General features: G+C 38.7%; 2 protein-coding genes across 3 annotated transcripts; one reads left to right on the top strand and one right to left on the bottom strand.

Annotated features, from left to right (window-relative positions):
* Positions 1-11,773: 11,773 nt before the first annotated feature.
* On the bottom strand, positions 11,774-17,965 carry LOC104906990 (uncharacterized). 2 transcript variants are annotated; one of them, XM_010695840.4, is made up of 9 exons: positions 17,744-17,965; positions 16,889-17,157; positions 15,899-16,092; positions 15,765-15,812; positions 14,193-14,265; positions 13,713-13,884; positions 12,914-13,345; positions 12,344-12,535; positions 11,774-12,117 (listed from the first exon to the last, which is right to left on the bottom strand). In XM_010695840.4, the coding sequence occupies exons 2-9, from the start codon at positions 17,139-17,141 to the stop codon at positions 12,054-12,056; spliced, it is 1,428 nt and encodes a 475-aa protein (XP_010694142.2). In that variant the 5' UTR covers positions 17,142-17,157; positions 17,744-17,965; the 3' UTR covers positions 11,774-12,053. The 2 variants fall into 2 exon arrangements, with proteins under 2 accessions (XP_010694142.2, XP_019107830.2); XM_019252285.3 differs by lacking the exon at positions 17,744-17,965 and adding an exon at positions 17,513-17,534.
* A 3,042-nt stretch (positions 17,966-21,007) lies between these two features.
* On the top strand, positions 21,008-24,899 carry LOC104906998 (hypothetical protein). The gene is made up of 8 exons (XM_010695845.4): positions 21,008-21,173; positions 22,302-22,457; positions 22,552-22,671; positions 23,186-23,229; positions 23,327-23,452; positions 23,842-23,926; positions 24,285-24,341; positions 24,537-24,899. Exons 2-8 carry the CDS (start codon positions 22,317-22,319, stop codon positions 24,612-24,614), a joined length of 651 nt encoding a protein of 216 aa, XP_010694147.2. The 5' UTR covers positions 21,008-21,173; positions 22,302-22,316; the 3' UTR covers positions 24,615-24,899.
* The last annotated feature ends 197 nt before the right edge of the window (positions 24,900-25,096 follow it).

Below are 25,096 nucleotides of genomic sequence, written 5' to 3'. Positions count from 1 at the left end.
TTTGCAATTTTTGATTTTGTGACACTATTTATCAACTAATTTTGTTAAACTATCTCACATTATTATATAAGAAAAAAATATAGTCAGTGGGGATTTTGTTAGATTCGTCTCAATACGAAGATTTTAAATATCAAATTTTTAACGTTCAAACAATCATTACAGCAAATATGAAAAGACAAATGATACAACTAAAAAACCGAGAGATACCCCCTCAGTTTTTTTTAATTTACTCACTTCATTTTGAAGAAGAACAAGTAGAAAGTACAAATATATGAGAGAGAAACTAAAAAGGTGGAGAGAGAAATTGAAAAGTGAGAGAGAAACAAAAGAGTAGGTTAAAATATTAAAAAGTGAATGACATGGGTGGAAAAAGATGAGAAAGTAGATGTGATATGTTCTGTGTGTAGATTAAAAAGAAATAGACTAAGGGTCTGTTCTCCCCAGCTTATTTTCAGTTCAGTTCAGTTCAATTCAATTCAGTTCAGTTCAATTCAGTTCAGTTCAGTTCAGTTCAGTTCAGTTCAGTTCAGTTCAGCTCTTGACAATACTTTTACTCTCACATATCACTATTCATTTCAGTTCAGTTCAATTCAGTTCAGTTCAGTTCAATTCAGTTCAGTTCAGTTCAATTCAGTTCAGTTCAGTTCAGCTGTTTTATGCCGAAGAGAACAGGCCCTAAAAAGAAAAGTGTGTAGATTAAAAAGAAACAAAAGGACTACTATCTTTTCTTAGCTAGTTACCCCTTGTTACCAAAAATACAGAGGTACTAGGATCAAGTGATGAACATACCTTCATCAAAATCCAAAGAGATATCTAATGCAGCAACATCATCTTAAAAGTAGCCTATCTAGCATAAAATATCATCAACAATCAACATACAGGCCCCTACGGCAGGAAGGATAAGTTGATAGTAGCGAGAGTACTGACTCACCATGAAAAACCTCATCTTTGATAGAGAAATAAGTAAATTGAATATTTGAATGAGTACAATTATCAAAGATTACATACATTGATACATGATACATGGCAGAACTCAGAAGAGAAGATGATTAAAGGCCGTTGAGCAGGAAAAGATGCATTGTTTATGCCAAATTCTGATCAGGCAGAACTTAGCTGAGGATCTACAGCTAAGGGAGATGCAGCTACAAACAACAAAAGATGCTAGCTACGGAATTAAAAGAGAATGCAAAGAAAAGGCAAAGACACCAAGAAATGGTGACGCGGAAAACTCCAGGAAGAGGGTAAAAACCGCGGGTGGAATTGAGTCCATCAATCCACTATTTGAGAAGATTACAACTTATAGCTAGCAGCTAGCAGCTTAGAGCTTGTACTAAATACACTTGAGAGTATTGTAAATGTAGAAGAGAGAAAGAATGTAAGTAAGGGCAATGTAAAGACCTATCTTTTACAGAGTGTTATTCCCTTCTATTTATACTAATACAATTGTATAACGTTACTCCTTATTTGAACGTTGCATAACTAACTTCCCTACGAAGGTGCCACAACTCCTAGAATCAAGGGAGATCTTCTTCTTCTGCTGGCTAACCACTTCCTCCTATTTCCTTGGCTTAACGTCACTTATTTTGACTTGGTCTTGATCAGTATCCAATGCTCTTTCAACCGAATTTATTCAGCTCCCTTCGTCTCTGCTTGCTGTAGCTGCTACCTGATAATCTCTAGCTGGGACAGATGCATAACCTGCAGGTTCAGCTTAGGAAATTTTTAGGACATAACAATTGCCCCTAACTTGTGATGCCAACCTAGGCGTAGCTGAGTTAAAATCGCAAGTTACCAACCAAAAACAACCTGTTAGCAAAAGGACTTAAGATTTAAACAAACTTGTATTTATCAAAATTTTATCTCTTAATCTGAGGAATTAAAACGTGTGAAGATAAAAACTTTTACTTTAGAAGATAACTTCCTTTAACCGCTGAAAAGATAATTTTCTTGGGAAGAGAAAAAATTCATCAGATAATTGATTACTTATCAACAGCTAAAAGATAATTTTTTTCACGCATCAATAAATTTTTATCCGTTAGCCCAAACTACCGTTGAGCTACCAGTATTTAAAGGACTCCTCCTCTTTTCCTGAGCTTCACTTTATTCTCTAGCGAATTCATCTTCTTCTCAGGTAAAGCTTCTTTCTATTTCTTTCTTCCTCAAGAACTCTGTAGATCTTTTCTTCTTTTCTAATGGGTAGAGCTATAGATGACGTCGCTTCGTCTGTTACTGAGAGAGATATCGAGGTGCTCAAAGTTCTGGGGGGTTTCCCTGAAAGTGCTCAGATTATCCTCCCTACTCCCACATGCAGGCCCGAAACCTGCCCTGAAGATTACATTTGCTACTACGAGCACCCTTTTTACCTAGGATACAACTATGCATTTTCTCCCCTCACTAGATCTTTCATGGAAGTCTTGCACCTTTCCCCTGGCCAGCTGATGCCAGCTTTTTGGAAAACCTGCCTAACCTTAGAAGCCCTAACTAAGACATGGCATAATCCTTTCTCTCTAAATGAACTATTGACTGCCTATAGCGTTAGAAAATCGGACAAGGGTTTCATTACTTTTAGGGCTAAGGCTCCCTTCCCCCCATTAATAGAAGGTACAATTGCATCAGATTCCATTTGGAAGACTAGGTATTTCTTTGTAGTGAAAGATTCGCTGGGCGAAGCTGGGGGCCCTCTAGTTGGGGGTTGGTCTACTAAAGGTACCTAACTGTTCAATTTGTGCTTTATTCCTAAAAATGAATTAACTAGGTTCTTACCTTGTTTCCCTTGCAGGTCTTGGTCCCATTATCTCCCAGATTCCTGAACAGGCTGAGAGGCTACCGGAATTGCTTAATTTCCCTGTTGAGGAACGCACCTTTACAGCTCCCGCTGAAGTTTTACCTCTGGACTCTAAGGCTTCTTCTCGCACCAACTCAATGTCAACTGGTAATTTCGATTTTTGGTGAAGGTTTTACTTTGCTTATAATTCTTGGATATTAAGCCAACTAGGTTTTCCTTATCCATGCAGCTCCAGCAAGGTCTAGCAATTTGTCTGATGAAGATGCTATGGATAGGCTGAAGAATAGGAAGAGATCAGCAGCCTCTTCTGGGCAAACTCAGGTTGAGAGGGCTCCTCGCAAGCACCTACGCTCATCCACCATCCCAACCACCATTGACATCACGACTGACTCTCCTAGAGATGAAGTCCTCGTGAGCTTTCCTGCTGACTTTCTAGCTGAAGAAGGTCTAGAAGGTGGGATCTGGCCTGCAGCTGACAAGCTCGTATTCCCAGCTGCACAAAAGAGGTTAAAGGGACAGGACCCTGAGGTCATCCTGAACCATGCTGTTCAGCTATCCCTACAGGTTAGTAACATCTTTTGACCTACTTCAGATTAAGAAAATAATTACTGCCGCTTATACTTATGATTTTCATTGCTTCGCCAGCTTTCCCTGAGCTGCATAGCTGCCAGGGACAGCTTGCGGACTGTTGCTACCCTTCAGGATAAGGTGGCTCGTCTGCAAAAGGACAACTTGAGCCACCAAGCTAAGCTAGAGAGGGAGAAACAGTCCCGGCTGGATGCTGAGAGCAAGTTAGCTGCTGAGCAAAAATTAATGGAGAAAGAGAGGCAGGAAAAAGATGAGAAGATAGCTGAGGCGGAGAAAGAAAATGCACGCCTGAACACAGTTGTCAGAGATGCTGAGGAAAGGGTTTTAGATGTTCAAGCTGAGGCAAAAATCATTGAAACTGCGAAGCTGGCATACCTGATAAAATTCAAGAAGCTGGATGACAAGGGTGTCAACTTTTATATCGACAGGTTCCTCAAGCTGGACTCGATGGCTGCCTTGGAGGCCCTAGCTACTGGTGGGAAGGCAGATGATTCAGAACAATCTACAGCTGGATCTCCTCCACTACTTAACCAGCCAGAGGGTGCCGCTCCAGCTAGCAAGGACGAAACTGTTGGTGATGATGCCAGCATAGCTTCTTAGTGTCTTCAGTACTTTATCAGCTTTCTCTCTGGAACATTTTAGTTTTGATTAGCTTTGGTAATTTTACCATTGCCTATGGGGGCAATGTGTTTTTGTAGGAACATATTTCCTTTTAGCAATTTAATCGTTTGAACTTATGCTTTTGCCTTCTGATCTTAGCTATTGATACTTTGATAAATACTTAAGTTACATGCATGCTTTTTGATCTTAGGTATTAGAACAACCTATTTACCTGGGGTAAGTGTTGTTCAACTTAGGTTGGGCCCGTTTTCTTGGTGCTACGACCATTCAGCTAAGTTTGGGTGAACTAACCCTTAGCTGCTTGATGCTGGCGCTACGACCTTGTAGCTGAATCTCGAAATTCCAGCTACCCACCTGGGTGCTGCAACCCCTTGCGTTTACCTGGTGGACCAATGCTTTGTGCAAAGCAGTGGTTGCCTTTAAAGATTCTAGCGTCTTTGGCCCGGTGGTAACCTGGTTGATGCCCCAGGTCGGAAATGATATAGCTTAAGGTGAGAAGCGTTCCAACTTCTAGGTACTGCTTTTCCATCTTCAGTAGTTAAGCGATAAGCTCCCTTTCCAACTACTTGATCGATTAGATAGGGGCCTTCCCAGCTGATCCCTAATTTACCCGCATTGACTTCTTGGGTATTCTGAAAAACTTTCCTTAGGACCCAATCTCCTACCTTGAATACTTTAGCTTTGACATTCTTGTTGAAGCTACGAGCCACTATTTGTTGTTGTGCAGCCATTCGTATTAATGCACTATCTCTTAACTCTTCGATGGAATCTAGGTCGTAGCTAAGCTCCTTGTCGTTGGCTTCAGGAGTCATCAATCCGTATCTAGCTGTAGGGACAGCTACTTCCGCAGGTAGCACCGCCTCGCATCCATACACAAGTGAAAAAGGAGTTCTTCCTGTGGCGCCTCTTGGTGTTGTTCTGTTTGCCCACAGCACCTTAGGTAGCTCTTCTACCCATCTTCCCTTCTTAGCTTTTAGGCGCCTCTTAATGCCATTGATAATTCTTATTGCTGGACTCAGCTTGTCCGTTAGCTTGCGGATATCTAGGTGTGGAAGTTATCAAGCTGATGTTCCATTCGTGACAGAATTGCCTTGTCTTGTCACTTATGAATTGTGATCCGTTATCACAAATGATTTCGCTAGGTACCCCGAATCTGCAGATAATGTTAGTATGCAAAAAGGATATTACTTCTTTATCTCTCACCTGCTGGAATGCCCCAGCTTCGATCCATTTGGAGAAGTAGTCCGTGAGTGCTAGCATGAAAACTTTTTGCCTTGGGGCTACAGGTAATTTCCCCACAATCCTGCCCCCACCTCATGAAAGGCCAGGGTGTTAAGGTGGGGTGCAATATCTCAGCTGGCTGATGTGTCATGCCTGCGTGTTTCTGGCAGCTTTCGCATTTTTGACATACTTCTTAGCATCAGCACGCATGGTTGGCCAATAATACCCGTATGCTAGGATTTTGTTTGATAGGCTTCTTCCAGCTGCATGAGACCCGCATTCACCTTCATGGAACTCCTTGAGTGTGGGCTCCCACTGGTCTTTCTCCAAGCATCTTTGTAATAGATCGTAGCTGGCGCAAGCTCTTTTGAATAGAGTGCCAGAAATAACATGATATCTTGTGGCTTTCATTCGCAGCTTCCTAGCTTCCAGCTTATCCTCTGGCAAGATGCCCCTCTCCAGAAAATCGATGATTGGCTGGGTCCAGCTAGTGCTTCCTGCCTGGCTGTCATCTGATTGCACCATGTTTACCTCTTTGCTGATAGCTGGCTCAGCTAGGTGGGCTATAGGTATTGATTTGAAATCGCATTTTCTGAGTGCTGATCCGAGGTTAGCTAGGGCGTCGGCCTTGGTATTCTGGTCCCTTGGGATCTTTTTATGCTGAACTCTTCGAATAACTTGGCTTTGTCTTTGGCTAGCTCCAGGTAAGAGGCCATTTTAGAATCTTTAGCTGCGTACTCTCCATTTACCTGGCTTACTATTAGCAACGAATCACTGAAGACACGCAAACTGTTAGCTTTTAAATCATGTGCTAGTATCATACCTGCAATTAAGGCCTCATATTCAGCTTCATTGTTGGTAGCTTTAAAATCGCAGCAGATAGCGCGTACTATCATGTCCCCTTGTGGCGACTTTAGCACTATACCTAGACCAGCCCCTCTGAAGTTTGAAGATCCATCCACATACAGCTGCCATGAGCCTGATTTACCTACTTTGTTAATGTGGCGTACTTCTTCCTCAGCGGTAGCTGCTAAGTCAGGGCTAAAGTCTGCCACAAAGTCAGCTAGGGCTTGCGATTTTATAGCTGTCCTGGGTAGATACCTAATGTCATGTGCACTCAGGGATATGGCCCATTTGGCCATTCTCCCTGAATGCTCAGGTTTTCGTAATACTGCTTTGATGGGGTAATTAGTCATAACATGAATGGGGTGAGACTCAAAATAGTGCCTCAACTTACGAGATGCCATATATAAAGCTAACACTAACTTTTCAAGTGATGTGTACCTGGTTTCAGCATCCAGCAAGGATTTGCTAACGTAATAAACTGGGAGTTGTTGATTTTCAGCTTCCCTGGCTAGTACCGCACTTACCGCTTTGCTGCTAACAGCTAGATACAGCTGGAGAGTCTCTCCTGTAGATGGCTTTGATAATAGGGGAGGTTGACCAGATAGGCCTTCAGATCCTGCAATGCAGCTTCATGCTCATCTGTCCAGTTGAATCCTTTATTCTTTTTTAGCACGTTGTAAAACAGTGGCACTTGTCGGATGATCTGGATATGAATCTGTTCAGGCAGCTACCCTTCCTGTCAGCTTCTGGACCTCTTTCAGGTTTCCGGTGACTGAATGTTGATTAGTGCTTGCACTTGGCTGGGATTGGCTTCTATTCCTCGCTGGGTGACTATGTAGCCCAAAAACTTGCCTGCTGGGACACCGAAGGAACACTTGCTAGGATTGAGTTTCATCCCATACTTCTTTAAGACTTCAAAGGTTTCCTGCAGGTGGTCCACATGATCCTCTGCTTTCTTTGTTTTGACCAGCATGTCATCTATATAGACTTCCATCGTGTCCCCCAGCTGCTTCTCGAACATCTTGTTGACTAGCCGCTGGTAGGTGGCACCCGCATTTTTTAGCCCAAAGGGCATTACCTTGTAGCAATAGATCTCTTTCAGTCATGAAGGCGGTCTTTTCTTGGTCTGCAGGATCCATTAGTATCTGATTGTAACCTGAGTACGCATCTAGGAACGTTAGCCTTTCATGGCCAGCTGTAGCGTCCACCAATGCATCAATATGTGGCAGCGGGAATGGATCTTTGGGGCATGCCTTATTGAGATCTGTAAAATCGATGCACACCCGCCATTTGCCATTTTTCTTTCCAACAACCACCACGTTAGCTAGCCAGTCGGGATATTTGACTTCTCGGATTTTGCCAGCTTTGAGTAGCTTGTCCACCTCCTCGTTGACTATCATTTTCTTTCTGGAGCAAACTTCCTTCTTTTCTGCTTCACGGGCTTTGAGTTAGGATCGACGTTTAGCTTATGGGTGATGATGTCAGGCTCAATGCCTACCATATCTTCATGGCTCCACGCAAAACAGCTTACATTTTTCTTTAAGAATTCAATAATCCGGTTCTTCTCCTCAGCTGGCAGGGATGCCCCAATCTGCACGGTCTGCTCTGGCTTTGCTGGGTCCAACGCCACTTCATCTACATCTTGATCTATTGGCTTGGCTGGCGCTGGACCTTGCTGTAATTGCTAGATAGATTCCTTTTTTGCTTTTAGAGATATGCTATAGCATTCCCTAGCCAGCTTGCGATCGCCCCTGATTTCTTGCACTCCCCACTTGGTAGGGAACTTAATAGTCTGGTGATAGGTTGAAGGTACAGCTCGCATTTTGTGGATCCATGGTGTCCCCATTATGATGTTGTATGCTGAGGGACAATCTACCACATTGAACCTGGTTTGGAGGTTGACTCCTTTTGCATAAGTGGGCAATACGATCTCTCCGAGCGTTGTAGCTGGCTCGCCATTGAACCCGAACAGAACGGTTGCTTTCCTGAGGATATCAGCTTCCTGCAACCCATGCTTTCTAGAGCATTTTAAAATGATATTAGCTGAGCTGCCATTGTCTATCAAGACTCGCTTCATGAGGCAATTGCTGACGGTGAGAGATACGACGAGGCCGTCATGATTATCAGCTTCCTCATCTCCATCTTCTTCGTCGAAGCTGATGGTCATGCTTCTGAGCTTTTTCTCTTCAGCACTCCTCAGCGGGCTAGGTGCAGTTTTGGAACCTTCTCGAGCAAATCTCTTGGCTGCAGAGTATGTTAGTCCACATATTTCTGAACCTCCAGAGATAGAATTGATTACCTTATCGTGTAGGGGCTCAGGTGGCGGATGAGGCTGTTGCTGGCTGGGGCCAGCTTTATCTTCTTGCTGCCCCTTCTTCCCCATCAAGTGCTCGAGATAGCCCTTCTTGAGCAGCCATGCCACTCCTTTTTGAGAGCATTGCATTCTTCTGTTCGATGGCCATGGTCGCCATGGTAGCTACACCACTTGGTGGTGTCCTTCTCGCTGTCTGGTCTGTCGCTTTTGCGAGGCCACCTAGTGGTGGTTCCCAGCTTTTCTAGTGCGTTTACTACGCCTCCTGCATCCACGTTAAAACAGTAGGAAGCAATGGAAGGGTAATCGTTGTTAGATGATTTACCTGTGGCCTTGCTGGCTACGTTATTACTTTCGCGCTTCTGATATGGCTGATGGCGCCAATCATCTTCTTCTGGTTCTGGGATTTCCGATCGTAGCTAGGCTCGCTCACGTACCTGGACGCCTCGTCCTCCTCGACACGTATCTCAGCCATAGCTCTGGCCCTGACCTCTTCGAATGTGCCACATGGGTACCTGGTCAATTCATAATACAATCTAGATTTATAGGTTAGTCCTCTCCTGAATGCTTCGATAGCTGTGGGAACATCCAGGTTCTTGACAGAGATCATTTCCTTGTTGAATCGATCCAGGTACTGCCTCACAGCTTCATTGGCTTTCTGGGTGATGCGGTACAAGTCGCCGGTGTGCTTCTCTAGGACCCTGCTGCTTGCAAACTGCATATAAAACTTGTTAATTAAAGCAGCAAAATTTTGGATGCTACCTGGCTTAAGACTTATCAGCCATTGTAAAGCGGGCCCAGATAGGGTGGCCCCGAAGGACTTGCACATGCTGGCTTCCAGCAGATGCTCAGGAATGGACAGAGTCCACATCTTCTGTTTATATTGAGCTACATGGTCATAGGGATCCGCAGCTCCATCATACAGCTTGTGAGGCTGGGTCACGTTGATCTTTTTGGGAATCCTGGCTCTTGCGATTTCTTCCACGAAGGGGGATTGAGCGTAGCCATCAGGAGATTCTTCAGCCACAGGGGTAGGTGCTCCAGGCAGCTTCGTCAGCATGCGAAGTATTTTCCTGTTCTGAGATTCTAGGAGCGCCATTTTCTTAGCTGCGGGATCAGCTTCATCTGCTTCATCTCGGACCTAGCTGCTCCATCTTCACCTTCACTGGCCTCGGAATCTTCGAGATCAAGCATCTTAGGATTACGTTCCGGATACGCTGTTTGGGGGTTTTGCTACTTTTGACAGAATCCAATTCCTTTCTGAGGCTGTCAATGGTCTGCTGGGCCTCAGATTGAGTGCGGTGAAGGTCCTCTTGAGCCTTAGCAAAGCCGCTTTCATTGCTTCAGCAGAATCGTCAGCCATTTCAAAGTTGGGTTGAAGTGTTTCTTTTTTTGGGATTTTGATGAGAGTTTAGCTGTAGAGCCCCACGGTGGGCGCCAAACTGTTTATGCCAAATTCTGATCAGGCAGAACTTAGCTGAGGATCTACAGCTAAGGGAGATGCAGCTACAAACAACAAAAGATGCAAGCTACGGAATTAAAAGAGAATGCAAAGAAAAGGCAAAGACACCAAGAAATGGTGACGCGGAAAACTCCAGGAAGAGGGTAAAAACCGCGGGTGGAATTGAGTCCACCAATCCACTATTTGAGAAGATTACAACTTATAGCTAGCAGCTAGCAGCTTAGAGCTTGTACTAAATACACTTGAGAGTATTGTAAATGTAGAAGAGAGAAAGAATGTAAGTAAGGGCAATGTAAAGACCTATCTTTTACAGAGTGTTATTCCCTTCTATTTATACTAATACAATTGTATAACGTTACTCCTTATTTGAACGTTGCATAACTAACTTCCCTACGAAGGTGCCACAACTCCTAGAATCAAGGGAGATCTCTTCTTCTGCTGGCTAACCACTTCCTCCTATTTCCTTGGCTTAACGTCACTTATTTTGACTTGGTCTTGATCAGTATCCAATGCTCTTTCAACCGAATTTATTCAGCTCCCTTCGTCTCTGCTTGCTGTAGCTGCTACCTGATAATCTCTAGCTGGGACAGATGCATAACCTGCAGGTTCAGCTTAGGAAATTTTTAGGACATAACATGCATCTTTTGAGTTTTGAACGGCTTATCTTTTTCAGATTCAAATATTTGCCGTCTAATGACACCAACCTGATGGAAGTAATTTCTTCCGAATCTTAAAAGTTGGCCTAAACATTATTATTACTATTACATGTACGAACATCAAAGTCTCCAACTAGTTTCGCCGTCCCCCTTGGTCGACACAAGAAAATAATGATGTAGACGAGAATCAATTCCTCAGATCAGGTTGGACGACATAGGCCTAGGTGGGGAGGGGGTGGGTAATTCATTATCAAGCATTTATTATTACTATTACATGTACGAACATCAAAGTCTCCAACCATCCCCCTTGGTCGACACAAGAAAATAATGATATAGACGAGAATCGATTCCTGAGATCAGGTTGGGCGACATAGGCTAGGTGGGGCGGGGGGTTGGGTAATTCATTATCAAGCATTCAAGATCTCGCATCAGTTGGAAAATGGACATGCACGTGAAGCGTTGGCCCAGTGAATAACGGACAATGAGCTATATAAATATTGATGTTGTAATTCATGTCAGGTCATTTTTCGACATCAAAAGCGAATATAGAAAGCATGAATTGACAAACCAATTTTAGGAACACGTAGATTAGCGTACACATTTCACTTGCCCAACTACATTCTGCAATATATTCCTATCTTATATTACAATATTAATAAAAACTATCAAACTTTGATATATTGAAATTAATATAGTAAAAGCTAAGTCATGATGGTCTGATGATTATTTGATGAACAATTAAAAAATTTAAAATTTATAAGTTTGATCCAAGAAGTCAAAGAGGAGAATTATTTGAGGACATACCGTACTCCCTCCGTTTCAAAAAATATAAGGCACACACGATATTCGATGTCGAACTTTGACGGTTAACTACTCTTAATTTACGTGGATAAATTTTTTAAAAAAATAATGTTGTCATAGTGTTTTTCATGATGAATCCAACGGTATAATTTCTATATATCATATTCTGATAGATATTTGTGGTCAAAACAAATTTTCGTAAAACGTGAATGCCTTCTATTTTGAAATGGAGGGAGTATGCTATATAACATTTTGAATTTGCTTTTCAAAAAGAAACTGTTAGAATAAGTATTGTTTTTGAACAAAGAAAAAATCTAACATGAATTATGAAAAATATTTTGTTTTCTATAAAGATGCTTAAAAAGAACCAAAAAAACTTCCACCAAAATGGTATGTATGGCTATGGCGTGACGTGCGTACTACAAGCGCCGACGCATAAAATACATGCACTTTCCCATAGGTGCAAGATACAAGAGGCAAGATAATAACTAAATGTGATAACCTTATGATATTTGCATCCATATAATGCTCTATTCAGAATCAATATAGTATCAAGGTAAGCATGTTACATTGAGCTTACAAGTTACAAGTTACAAGTTACAAGTATAATTTTGATTCAATACATTCATGTTTATACATTAATACATTGAGAAAGGGAGATTCGATAGCTGAAACCTTCCTAATACGCAATAACAGCCAATAACGATCTCCCTAAACCAATACAATGACACGGGAAACCAGGTTTTTGCACCAAGTTCTTCCTCATGGTCTAATCAGACTCGAATCATTATCTTCGGGTTCCCATCCACCACCGTTATGCAGCTCCCTGATCATCCATAAAGAAAATTTAACAAAATGCTTCTTAAGACCACCATAATTTATACTTATATTAAGTTTTACAAAAGAATAGTTACAGTTCTAGCATAACCCGAAAATTGACCAGAAACCGAACCGAAACAGAAACCTAACCCATAGAATCGAATTGCCAGCCCTATAATAGATTACAAGCCTTGCAAAAAAGAAGTTCAAGAAATTCAGAACAAAGAAATTACCTCAATCTTTCACAAAGGCGTAATAAAGCATCAGAGCTGGTTCTGAATGCCACATCCTCAATATGTGCAGCATTTGCCAGAGTAACACTTTCAGCAAGCCTGAATTCACATAAATCTTTCAACGAACAAGCATCCGTCAACACAGCTGAGTGACCACCACCAGCCGCAAGTTTCCTCACTTCTCCAACACACCTGCAATTAATAGTTGTCGAAAGTTGCAATCAGAGCCATCTAAAAACTTGGTGATCCTTGCTAATTTCAATAATTGAACTCCCAAAAAATGAGAGATGACATAACTTTAAAATATCTACATTTCTTCAAATAATTCATGCCATTTATTCTCACTCAGATGTTGTAATTAACACTAAGTAATCCTTCTAAATGAGAGAGAATAGGGTATGCTATTCTATGTAAAGTATTGACAATATATGGAGTCCCTCACTTTTCAGAGCCCTGTGTAGTGGCCTAGTGGGTCACTTTGGAAATATTTATTAGATGGCCCCATACTAATCAAGTATACTCTAATTCAAAACTTCGTGAACATCAGATTTCACCATTTTAGGCTCTTACCAATCGACTGGTGATGGGTACCAAGCATAGGTAGAATTCTGACTTGCAGCCTGACCATAGCTATTATATCCCCACCCATGGATTCTCCCATCTGAGGTAGAGACAAGTGTGTGACAATGACCACATGCAACAAGCTGCACGCCACTTGGGATAACCAAAGCCGGAATATTCCGAAGCATTACTTGAGAATCCTTGAAAATAATAGATGCTGAAATCGCCTGCGGTCCAAGGCCTAGCTGACCAACTTGCCCACCACCCCATGCATATAGAGCTCCTTTTGCAGTCACTGCACATGTATGGACACCTCCGCATGCAACACTGGTAATGTGAATCCCATCAAGAGCAACCACCCGTCTAGGTAATACTTCCTTATCTTCAGATTGAAGGGAACAATGTCCTAGTTGACCCATGTTGCCAAGACCCCAAGTGTACCTGCCAGGGCAAAAATAGACTCATCTCAGGACTATATCCATGCGTACTTAACCTTGTGGATAATCACATTGCTGACACATACAAAGAAACTAAAATTGGCAATTCGGGTAAACAGGCTGTTAGTATTTAGTCTCATGTTAATTTCAGGTGTTTTGCAAAGGATATAAAAAAGTAAAAAACTATATAATAAGAAAGATAATTGCATAGTATGACCATTTAATTACACCGGATCAGTTTCGGTTAGTGTCGTGTCGTGTCAGGTTTGGGCTTCTCTATGTAATTTCATATTAGTGTCTATCGATCTCAGAAAGATTGACAACTCTACTAGAAACACAATTCTTATCAAAAGTAAGTGTAGATCACTTACACGTCACCGGTCTCAGATACAGAAGCCGTGTGATACTCCCCACATGACACTTGAGTCATCTTCAATAGCTCAGGGGTTTCATCAAGGTGGCTTGCATATGCTTTTAGAATACCTGGTCCCTGCAATCCGTCACAGGTAAAGCCTCTGCCAAGTTGACCATGTTCATTGTACCCTGACGAAAGATGAATACATTTTAGTTAGTACAACCCACATTGTATGTGAAGAAACACCATGGCGGGGACGGTAGCAATTTTCAACCACCCCCCTCCCTCATGGTAATCAGACTCTTCATTGACCTCAAGTAACCGTGTCATATCCTCGACCCTCCAATCATATACACATGTCCGACGTGAGTAACCCTATATCCAAGTCGTAGTAACAAAGATACCCCCGTAACAACTAAAAAACAACTGAATGGAAGAAGGAAAAGCAAGTCAAAGAAAGGGTCATGTAACTAATATGACACTTGCAGAACATTACCCCAAGATTGAAGAAGACCATCCTCTGACAAAGCCACTACATGCACTGATCCACAGGAAACTTGATGGATAACCTGTACATGTTAAATTCAGGAGTGTTCAGCAAATGGAAAAGTACTAACTGTACAAGGAAACAAGTGCACACCAGGCACACATGTCAACTTCCCCAATAACAGCTAGAATATAAAAGCTACAGCATAGGTTATTAGCGCGCATGCTTTGGGTGAACAACAAAGTAATGATTTCTAGATTGTTCCAGGCAGCAACAAGCTAAGTATACATGACACACACACATCCTCTAGATGCAACAGGAAAATGATGCCTCAGGGCTCAGAGCATGAAACAGAAGAGCCTGTTTCTGTCCCTTCTAGACACATGTAAATACCATCAAAATGACCCGGATTAAAAATGAGTAGAGATTATCTACTGGCACATGTAATTAAGAATGTCATGTCTTAAACGTTTTGAATCTGGGAAAAAGTTTACTGAGGTATTAAAAACATGGAACTCTATTTTTCGCTTTTGACAATAGACTCTATGTTACTCGGACTCATTGTGCAGCCATGTGTGCCACTAGGCTATTTTGTGAAAACTTTCCATGTTTTTGGCCTAAAATGAAGTGTCAAATTATCCCTACCTATGACAGAGTGCCCAGGAACCGGCACTGGTTCCTCACGGCTGGTACTACACGTAAAATGAATAATCTGAGTGACATATGCTAGGCTCTAGAACCAGCAATGCACATCTGCTTCTATCAATAATGCTATATGAACTCTTCTTTCTGGAAAAAGGCTAAACCTAGATTTCAACGTTAAATAGAAAAAAATGCGTCCCACATCAGTGCATTTACATAAATGCCCCATAGACTCTTAGCTTTAGGCATTCTCTTGTTTCTAAGCCAAAGAAGTAGAGTAGCCTTAGGAAATTGTATCGAGGAGCCCAAGAGTCGTATTAAAGTGGTTATAAGTTAAAACACTTAGCCTAGAACATTCACAAGAATAATTACGCCTGATGATCTGATCCTCTAAGGTACCTATCCATTATTCCATAGACCTGATTGGATTACTATCTTCACAGGAAAACAGAGGCAACTAGAGATTACTTAATATCAAGATTAGATAGCTAAGCAAGAGCATGTGTTTCCTCTATAATAGACCTTCCACAACAATCTTCCAAGAAAAAACAATATGCACAGCAAGCTCCAACCACAACAAGAAGTTCAAATATGCCAAATGAATAGTTCATAAAAGCTGGACATAAAAATGTAGGACAGAAATTATTAAAAAAAAGAAATCACAGATTTAACATCTCCAGCCAATTAAGCAATCATAGTGCAAAAAGAACATGTGTTTCCTTTATAATAGACCTTCCACAATAATCTTCCAAGAAAAAACAATTTGCACAGCGAGCTCCAATCACAAACAAGAATATCAAATATGTCAAATGAATAGTTCATTAAAGCTGGCCATAAAAATGTGGGATAACAATCATAAAAAGAAAAGAAAAAAACATATTTAACATCTCCAGCCAATTAAGCAATCATAGCGTAGACATTAACCAATCCAAGACTTACAGTGTTTGGTGTAAAGGCTCCCCAAAAGAGACGAGGATAATCCGAGCCCTGAAGAAATGCAAGAAGAGAGATTAAAATTATAGAGCATAAGAATGAAGTAGAAAATAGTAAAAATGGAAGGACCTAAGTGTTACCTGATTTTGACCCCACACCCATAGTCTACCAGTTGATATCGTCCCATCATTTTCACGAGGCTCCGCAATAGCAGCAGTACAATTTGCTCCACAGGATACAGATTTCACAAATTCAGTACTTAACAAATTCACCTTTTTCGGATGTTTCCTACTTTCTTCAGTTCCATCTCCCAACTGCCCAAAGTCATTCGCTCCTGCCAAAGATAGCCAGGTCTAATAATCAAACTCTGACTACAGCATGGACAATGGGCACCAGATACATAAAAAAATAATACATAAAGAGTTGAATAAAAGTCATGATTCATAAGCTATCAATTACCAGTAAATTGTGATATGCTAACATAAAAAAGTATATCTAAAGGGCCTAATTAAACAGAAGAGCCATCTGAATCCTACAAACACTGTCACCACATAGCAGATTCAGGTGAAGAAGCACTCAAAATATGCAGATTGAATATATATAGACGAAAAAGACTTGCCAATTCCAACAGTTGGAAAACATAGGAGTAAAGAAAATGGCCACATTAACAAGAAAACCAAATTTCACTAACTAATTACATCCTGTTTTGAAGGTCTGCTTGTTTTATAATAAACACTCTTTGAATTTCAGATGCAAGAACATATGTAGAATAGTACAAGATGATATCATAATCTATACATGAACTGAATCCCCTATACCACAACAATCACATACACATAAACTCCCAAATCAATGCATAAAATCTGCAAGCATGGATGGGAGGTGAACAATTTTTATATAATATTATTCCCCAAGACTAATAGGAATTGATTCACCATCTAATCACAAACACACAAGGATGAGAGGTGAACAATTTTCAAATAAAATTATCCCCTAAAATAGGAATTGGCCCTCCATTTAATCACAAACACACAAGCATATGTAAAAATACAATCAAATAGGAAGAATCATGAGGTTACACAGAGGTTCAAAACTGCAGGAGGATGGATTTTGAGGAAAGAGATCTGAACCCCAAGTAAAGAGTGACCCATCAGAGGCCACAGCCGCGGTATGCTCCCGGCCACAAGCAACATCCAGCCACCTGGTATTGAATCCAGCTGGACAACCAAACAGCTCCGGCGGCAGCTGCCTCGGAATCCTCAACTTCTGTTCTTTCTCTTCTCTTCCAGTCTGCCCTCTCTGGTTGTAACCCCACACATAGATTGCACTCTTTGTTGGCACAGACACAGGTTTTGACTCCCCAAGAATTTCACCAATCTCCATCTCTTACAAATTAAAACTGCAAATATTGTATATCAACATATAAGGTTGGTGTTGAGTAAAGTTGAAAATTTGCATTACTTTAACATCACAGAAAGGACATTTATTTTTTGGGATCTCTATAAATTATAAAATGTGTAAATTATTAAACATTCAATTCTGAGATAATGACACATTATTGTAACCCTAAAACCTTGTAATTCTCCATATTGTATCCATACAAAAATGAAAAATTCGAAAACCTAATGGATTTCCACCAAATTATGATGAATAAAATGGGAAAAGGGACAAAAAAAAGGATTATTATAATCAAAATTGGACAATTTGTTGCTTGTAAAGTGCAAAAATGAAATTAAAAAAAAAAAAAAGAAGACCTCTAAACTTTCAACATTGATAAAAAGCAGGAAAAGACTTAGTATATCAATTGCAATGGTCAATGCACAAATAACCCACGAAAGAATACATCGTTATTGATCAAAAAAATCGAACTTTTGTCTATTCCTCTAAACTTGTTAAAGTTAAAACCTTTCTTTTTCATACAATCATCAAATTACAACCAACATATAACCATATAAAATTATAAATAAGACATGAAATGCAATTACCCAGAACGCAAAAGTTTAATCTTCCAAAGGAATGTTGATCAAGAAGAACAAATTGCTGAAAGATTGGACAAAACAAAATGATGGAATTTTCTACCAAAAAAGGAGGAGGTATCTGATACTATTTGTTTGGGGTTTGGAGAATCTGAGGAGAGAGAAAATGGAGAATTTTTAACCGATGATGTTTGGGGAATCTTGCAAGTGGTCGGTGGTCGTGATTTTACCACTATTATGTTAGATTAACGGGCAACCCATTTCTGGTTTAAATTACTCTAATTGATATGATTACTCGTGGAAGTGAAGTACTCCCTCTGACCAATTGTATTTTTTTCGTAACAAAATAGATGTTATATTTTATTTTGACACTTATTAATGTAATACTTTAATCGTTAATAGTTTTAATTGTGTATTAGTAAAAAAATATAAGAAGTTCATATGATGAAAGTATATATTGAGACAAATTCAACAACATGTTATATAGTAATGGTTGATTTTATCTAAAATTAAATAGATCAGTTGCATTGAGAAGCTTTATCGTTCTTTTGTTTTTTAACATCGAAAAAGAAGCAATTTTAATGAATTTTGACCCACTAATACATGGATATTAAGCTATGGAAGGTGAAGAGTTTATGATGTGAGTAGGGGTGTAAGTTATTTGGTTAAAAACCGAAAACCAAACCAAACCAAACCGAATTAGTAATTTGGTTTGGTTTTTTTTGGAAATTCGGTTTGGTTTGGATTCAAAAAAATTATTTTTTCGGTTTTTTGGTTTGGATTGGTTTTGGTTTTGGAAAACCGAAAAACCGAATTATTGTCACTTAACATACGAATGTTGTCTATTATTTTTTTGTGTTTCTTTTTTTTAATATTAATTACGAAAATACAAAAATATTGTCACTTAAAATACAAATTATCAGAAAGTTTGGTTTAAATTCGGTTTGGTTTTTATCTTGGTTTGATTTAATTTCATTTCGGTTTGGTTTGGATTTTGGAATATGAAAAAAAATTGGTTTGTTTTGGTTTAGATTTTGAAAGATAACAAAAATCCGGTTTGGTTTGGTTTGGTTTGGTTTTTGGTTTCATATTTTGGTTTGGTTTGGTTTGGATTGAGTCGAATTTCGGTTTGGATTTGGTTTGGAAATTTCAAAACCGAATTTATTTCGGTTTGGTATGGTTTTGACCTAAAACCAAACCAAAAACCGAACTTACGCCCCTAGATGTGAGTGCAAATTCATCAAGCTACATATTATAAGTTATGGAAGGGAAATTTATAACATTACCGTTTCTGATGTGGGTGTGAACAACCAAACAAAAAGAGTTGTTAACTTGTCCATGACAAAAACTTGTCAAATATTACATATTTGCATTAAATGAGGGTGCAGTTTTGGATGAATTTATGAGGACATAGTGGAGATTAAATCCTTACAATGAGGGTATTTTAGGTCAAAATATTGGATATAAACAGAAATGAGACTTTTATGATAGAATGTGATGGATGGCGTATTCCCTTTGTTTTCTCCTTCAAGGCAAACATAATAATTGAAATTAATTATGATCTTTAATTACTAATAATCTATACTTTTATTAATGACTAATGAGCAACTTTATGAAATGGTTGAAATGAAAGGAATTCTCAATCAAATGTTTAACAAAAAATAATTACACATTTTGGGATTGGAATAGGTTTGTATTTTAGTTCGTATAATAATTATTTCTTTAAATGGTGTATAAATAAAAAGATTTTTTCACTTGAGTTTAATAAACAACAATTCAGCTATTTGGTGATGGCGTATTAATAAGTCTCTATATATAATTATAATTTCTTTTAAAACAATTATGATTCAGTGAAACTAGTTGTTGATTTGGAAAAATAACAAAATTGAACTATATATAGTTTCCAAAAGCTTCTCTAAAAGATACCTCTATCCCAAAAGCCATTTTTTTAGCTTTTTTCGAAATACTAGTTCAATCAAAAAAAATGAATCCTCGTTAATTTATATTTTATTACAGGCAAACTATGATTTGTGTCTAATAGCCATAAATACAACACGTATCATTAATGCTACCACAACACGAAAATAAGTTTTTTGGCATTTATTTACTCTTTCAAGCTCCATTTTTTTTAGCTTTTAGTGCCTTCATTTTCCTTTCAAGCTACATCTATTTCCTATAAACACCACAGTCAACTTCAATTTTGGCTACTAGTCCGCCAAAAAACTTACCTTCATTATCATTATGACACGCGTTGCACCAAGTCCAATATAGTTCGTGATATTATGACTACTATCCAAAGTTTGCAATGCTACGTGCACCTAATACGTCATATTTTTTTTGATGTGCTGGCTAAAAGAACGGGGAAATTGAGGGGAAACTAATAAATCAATGAGTATTCACGGTCTCTGATGAGAAATGGAGCTATTACATCATTCATGATACGCGTTGTACACAAGCACATAATTAATTACATTTTGGCTACTTGTCATAGTTGACTACATACGTGCTATAATTTGTGGTATTGTGATCAATTGGGTCGATGTAAAACATTAGTGAAAGTATTGGGTCAGACCCTCTGACCCGATTCTTTCCGACGGACGGGCTGAGCAAGCGCAAGGAAGAAGACGAAGAAGATGCAAGGACTTCACCATCAACAGCAGCAACTCGCAACTCTTCTCTCCGTTGCTCTCGCCAAAGATGACTCTTCATTTTCTTCTTCAATCACCACCTCTTCTTCCTCCACTCACACTGTCGCCACGTCATCATCTTCCTCAACGAGTCAAGAATCGGACGAGTCGAATCATCTTTCTAGCTATCACTGAATGAAATTGGTGTGTTTTTTTTTTTGCAATTTTTGGAAGGAGGAGAGAAAGAATGAGTAATCAGAAGAAGATAATGTTTTCCTTCTTGTGATATGATTTTTCTTTCATTTGATCTTCTGTGTTCTTTCAGTTGGTGTGTAAATTCTTTCAGCTTGTGTTATTTTTCTTTCATTTGGTCTTCTGTGTTCTCATTTGGTCTTTTGTGTTCTTTCAGTTGGTGTGTAAATTCTTTCAGCTTGTGTTGTTTTTCTTTCATTTGGTCTTCTGAACAAAAATTGAAACCAACTGAAAAAAATTGAAACCAACTGAAAAAATTGAAACCAACTGAAAAAATTGAAACTAACTTAAAGTCGTCTGACCAAATATTATGGTCGGACGCGTCTGATCCAATACCTTCTCAAAACATTATACATGTGATATCAAGAAGTCCAAAAAGTAGTGGGTAGGTGAGAGAGACTACGGCAAAACGCGGGGAGTCAACGATCCCCCGAAAAGTTTCAAGTTATAAGTTTTCATTTAACGTCCTTCACCTCACCTAACGAAAATCACAGGAGATCGAATATACATTTTCTCAGCTCCCAAAAACTTCGCGTTTTTCCTCCGCAGATCAAATACTGGTAATTTCTTGCACGTTTTCTTTTCATTTTTTCTTCTGCAAATCAATTTATATATTCTTCATACTACATAATTATATTCTTTTAGTTTTTGGTTGCATCGAAATCATCATGTTATAATCACATTCACATAATAATATAGTGATGATTTATGAAAGTAGCTAGAGTTGCATAAAAACTTGAATTAGTTGAATGAACCGGGATTACAATAACCCATTGTGCATCGAAAACCATATGGTATAGTAGTATACTCAGTTTGCGATTGATATGGTCAGTTTTTGTATGGTATAATCACTTTTTGTTGTATGATATACTCAATTTTCGTATGATTTAGGTATTTCCCTTATGTAGTCAATTTTTGTGTTATAAAGTCATTTAGCTCCACAATAAATTATTGTGAACCCGGTCCATACGAGACGTTTTTGCTGAAGTTGTGATCATTTGATTCATTAAAAAAACAATGTTGGTCAAGTACTGAGGTTTGACTTTTTAATTTGCCGAATTAATACTCCCTCTGTTTCAAAATATAAGGCACGCATAATGTTCGAGATCGAACTTTGACCGTTAAATTACTCTCAATTTATGTTGATAAATTTTTTTTTTTTAAAAAAACAATGCTATTATAGTATTTTTCAAGACAAATCCAACGATATAATTTTTATTATTTTTGTTTATCATATTACGAGAGATATTTGTGGTCAAAGTAAATTTTCGTAAAGCGTGAATGCCTTATATTTTGAAACAGAGGGAGTAGTTTTGTTCGTTGATCAAATTCATTTAGTTTTGAGGATTTACTTCACTTTTTTCTGTTATTACTTGTCTTTTTTATTATGCTGTCGATTTTGCTTTTTGGATCGAACTATAATTACTTATAGTCTTATACAAACCTCATTGTATAAAATGAGAGTTTTTCTTTAATACGAAATATCAAAATACTCATATTACTCCTTCCATTTCAAAATACTTATATATTCGTCGACTTTGACCCTATATTTATATTAATGTATAAGAAAAACATTACCCTATATGAGCTTGTTAAACTTGTTTTAAAGTGTATTCTCAAATTACCATCTTTTTCTAAACCAAGAGAAGAGAATGAAGCTCACTCAACTAACTTAAGATACATAACAGGTGAACTTCAGAATCATGGCTCATTCAGCTAGCAGTTCATCAAAGAAGCTCATTCGAATTGATATCAGTTCAGATAATCTATGTCCTTGGTGTTATGTGGGCAAAATAAATCTAGATAAAGCTATTGCCGCATCCAAAGATCAGTTCAATTTTGAGGTTTACATCTTAATTTTTCTACTATATCACATACTTATGTCTTCTTCAATCGCGTTTTTAGTTGTGTTAATTTCGATTTATTTGTAATGTCAAGATACATTGGCACCCTTTTTTCCTAGAGCCTTCTGCGCCAAAAGAAGGTGTCAACAAGAGGGATTTCTATAAGAGGAAGTTTGGTTCTCGATATGAACGCCTTATAGGCCACACAACTGAGGTATATCTTCATTATCTTAGACATATTCTCTTTGTCCCATAATGTTTGCGCACTTCATATAATATATATTGTTGAATCACGAGCTAAACTATGATGTACGCAAATTCTGAAATTCTGTGAGATTAAGGAATCTCATTGTATCTAGAATGTTAGCTTCAATCTCTTCTTGTACAGTCTCTTCCCACCCTGTCATATAAGAATTTGATTTTATGTAGAAGAATTTTAGAAGGGCAGAAATTGTAACTAGCATTGCTCTTCTCTTTATGAAAAGCGAAAGTCTGTACTCGCAACTAGTTAGACAACTAGCAGAGGGTGAGATCAATGTCGTTAACCTGATGAGCACTGTAGTTAGAGTGTTAAGACTTAGATTGCGGACATTAGTGACATTCCCCTTCTCCCGTGTAACCGTGTTTTTTAGGTGCCTAACTGTTTAGCAATTAGCCAGACTCTTATGACACTAGTTTTATTGCTACATCTAATCTTTGTTGTACTATTTTGTCATTATAAACTTCAGGTATATAAAAGCCTTGGCCTAAACTATAACATGGAGGGGCTAACGTAAGTTGATCTGGCATCATCAATCCTTTGTAACTTGAATCTGAGATGAACTTAACATGAAGTCACTAATTTTTTTGTTAACTGGACATAAATACAGGGGAAATACTCTGGATAGCCATAGGCTTATATACTTTGCAGGCCAACAAGGACTTGATAAGCAACACAATCTCGTCGAGGAGTTTTTCATTGGATACATGACACAGGGAAAGTATATAGGTGACCGGTATGTCTTCCTTTATTTGTTTACTTTTTTTTCTGTGTTGCTCAGAGTCAGGTACCCGATGTTGAAAACGGGTAATAGCCAAGAGTGAAGAGTCTGACTTAGCTATCTTAAAATATTCCATGATTTCACCCAAATTGGAGTGTCGAAGTATTCATATATCATATCCATGTTGAAGTGTCTAAGTAATCTAGATTTAGAGCACCAAATGGTAATGATGTACACGGGATTCAAATACAGGTTTTGGGCATCAACCCTATGGTTTTACTAATAAATCTAGCTGGCATCTATGTATTGATTTTGGATTTTGAAAGGAACTCAACGTGATATTTTTGTTAGTACTTTGGCATAGTTCTTTCAATCTTCAAATGGACTTCTGTTGTTTGATGCAGGGAGTTTCTTGTGGAATGTGCTAAAAAGGTTGGTGTGGAAGGAGCAGCTGAGTTTCTTGAGGACCCAAACAATGGCCTCAAGGAGGTATCTTTCTCACTTTAAGTGTTTTGGTTTGTGTTTAAGCTTTGTTTAGCTTTTCAATTTTGATTTGTAATTTCCAAGTCTGGAAAATTCAATTGCACTTTTCACTGAACTGTCCTCTACAGATATTGAGAACCAATACGTAAAATTCGGATTATATAACCCTCCCCCCCCCCCCCCCCCCCCCCCCTTCCTTCCATTTATAGTTACCATGTCTTTGTTCATATAGAGTTACAAATGAGTGTGATCAATGATGCCGATAAATTCGAATCTTATGTCTTGAGCTCAACCTCCCAAGACTTTTACCAACTAACGTAAGCTTGTATCTAACACTTAAACTTGATCTATGTGTTTGTTGAAGGTGAACGCGGACTTTGAGAAATACTCGGCACATCTTAGTGGTGTCCCTTACTATGTGGTGAGTGCCCATATAACTTTGATATCTTAAGATCAAGTAGCTGCTGTACTAGAGAGAAAAAAGATGCACTCAAAAGATTAGGATTCTCTCAAGATTGTACCCTAACTTATCTTTAGCACTAGTATTAAGTAGCGTCGTCTGTCATAACTCATGTCAATGCATCTCATAATTATTTGTTTTTCTCGTTTTCAACAGATCAACAACAAGCAGAAGTTCACTGGTGGGCTGCCTCCTGAAGGCTTCCTTCAATCCTTTGAAGCTGCAACTAAGTAATGGCCTTGAAACACCATGATTGTACACTAATCATTATTTCTGTTACCATATTTGAACTTGTATAAGTAAATGTAAATTATTCAACTAACAATGCGAACACATGATTGTGTGGTTGTTGGTTCATTGCATATGCGTGCATGTTTATAATTTGTATGCTATTATTTGAACAATGTTTAATATGAACAAAAATTCATTTGCAGAAGTATTGTATTTAACAATCCTGTAACCTTTATAAAAGGAGTCACTAATATTCTGTTCAATAATAATCATTATATTCTATGCTTCCTTCCCAAATCTTCCCAAATTATTCCATATACTTTGTTCTACTGCAAAAGAATAGGAGTAATACTGTACTACACTTCAAAGGGGTTAATTTGTACTAACAGAACCAGGTGACAAATTCTACATTCTGATTGATCAGGAAAACCAACAATCCTCCTCAAAGAACTGATAAAATTTGTACAAACATGATAACTGGCAAC

Source organism: Beta vulgaris, chromosome 2, assembly GCF_026745355.1.
Source record: "Beta vulgaris subsp. vulgaris cultivar EL10 chromosome 2, EL10.2, whole genome shotgun sequence".
Classification (NCBI taxonomy): Eukaryota; Viridiplantae; Streptophyta; class Magnoliopsida; order Caryophyllales; family Amaranthaceae; genus Beta; species Beta vulgaris.
The sequence above is the reverse complement of the archived record's forward strand: the minus strand, read 5'-3'. Positions and strand labels throughout refer to the sequence as shown.

Coding starts and splice junctions, on each gene's coding strand:
- LOC104906990 (XM_010695840.4), bottom strand. CDS start 17,141: ATGGAGATTGGTGAAATTCTTGGGGAGTCAAAACCTGTGTCTGTGCCA. Junction 13,346..13,712: donor GTATCTGAGACCGGTGACGT/GTAAGTGATCTA, acceptor TTGCCCTGGCAG/GTACACTTGGGGTCTTGGCA. Junction 12,118..12,343: donor CGCCTTTGTGAAAGATTGAG/GTAATTTCTTTG, acceptor ATGGATGATCAG/GGAGCTGCATAACGGTGGTG.
- LOC104906998 (XM_010695845.4), top strand. CDS start 22,317: ATGGCTCATTCAGCTAGCAGTTCATCAAAGAAGCTCATTCGAATTGAT. Junction 22,458..22,551: donor AAGATCAGTTCAATTTTGAG/GTTTACATCTTA, acceptor TGTAATGTCAAG/ATACATTGGCACCCTTTTTT. Junction 22,672..23,185: donor TTATAGGCCACACAACTGAG/GTATATCTTCAT, acceptor TATAAACTTCAG/GTATATAAAAGCCTTGGCCT.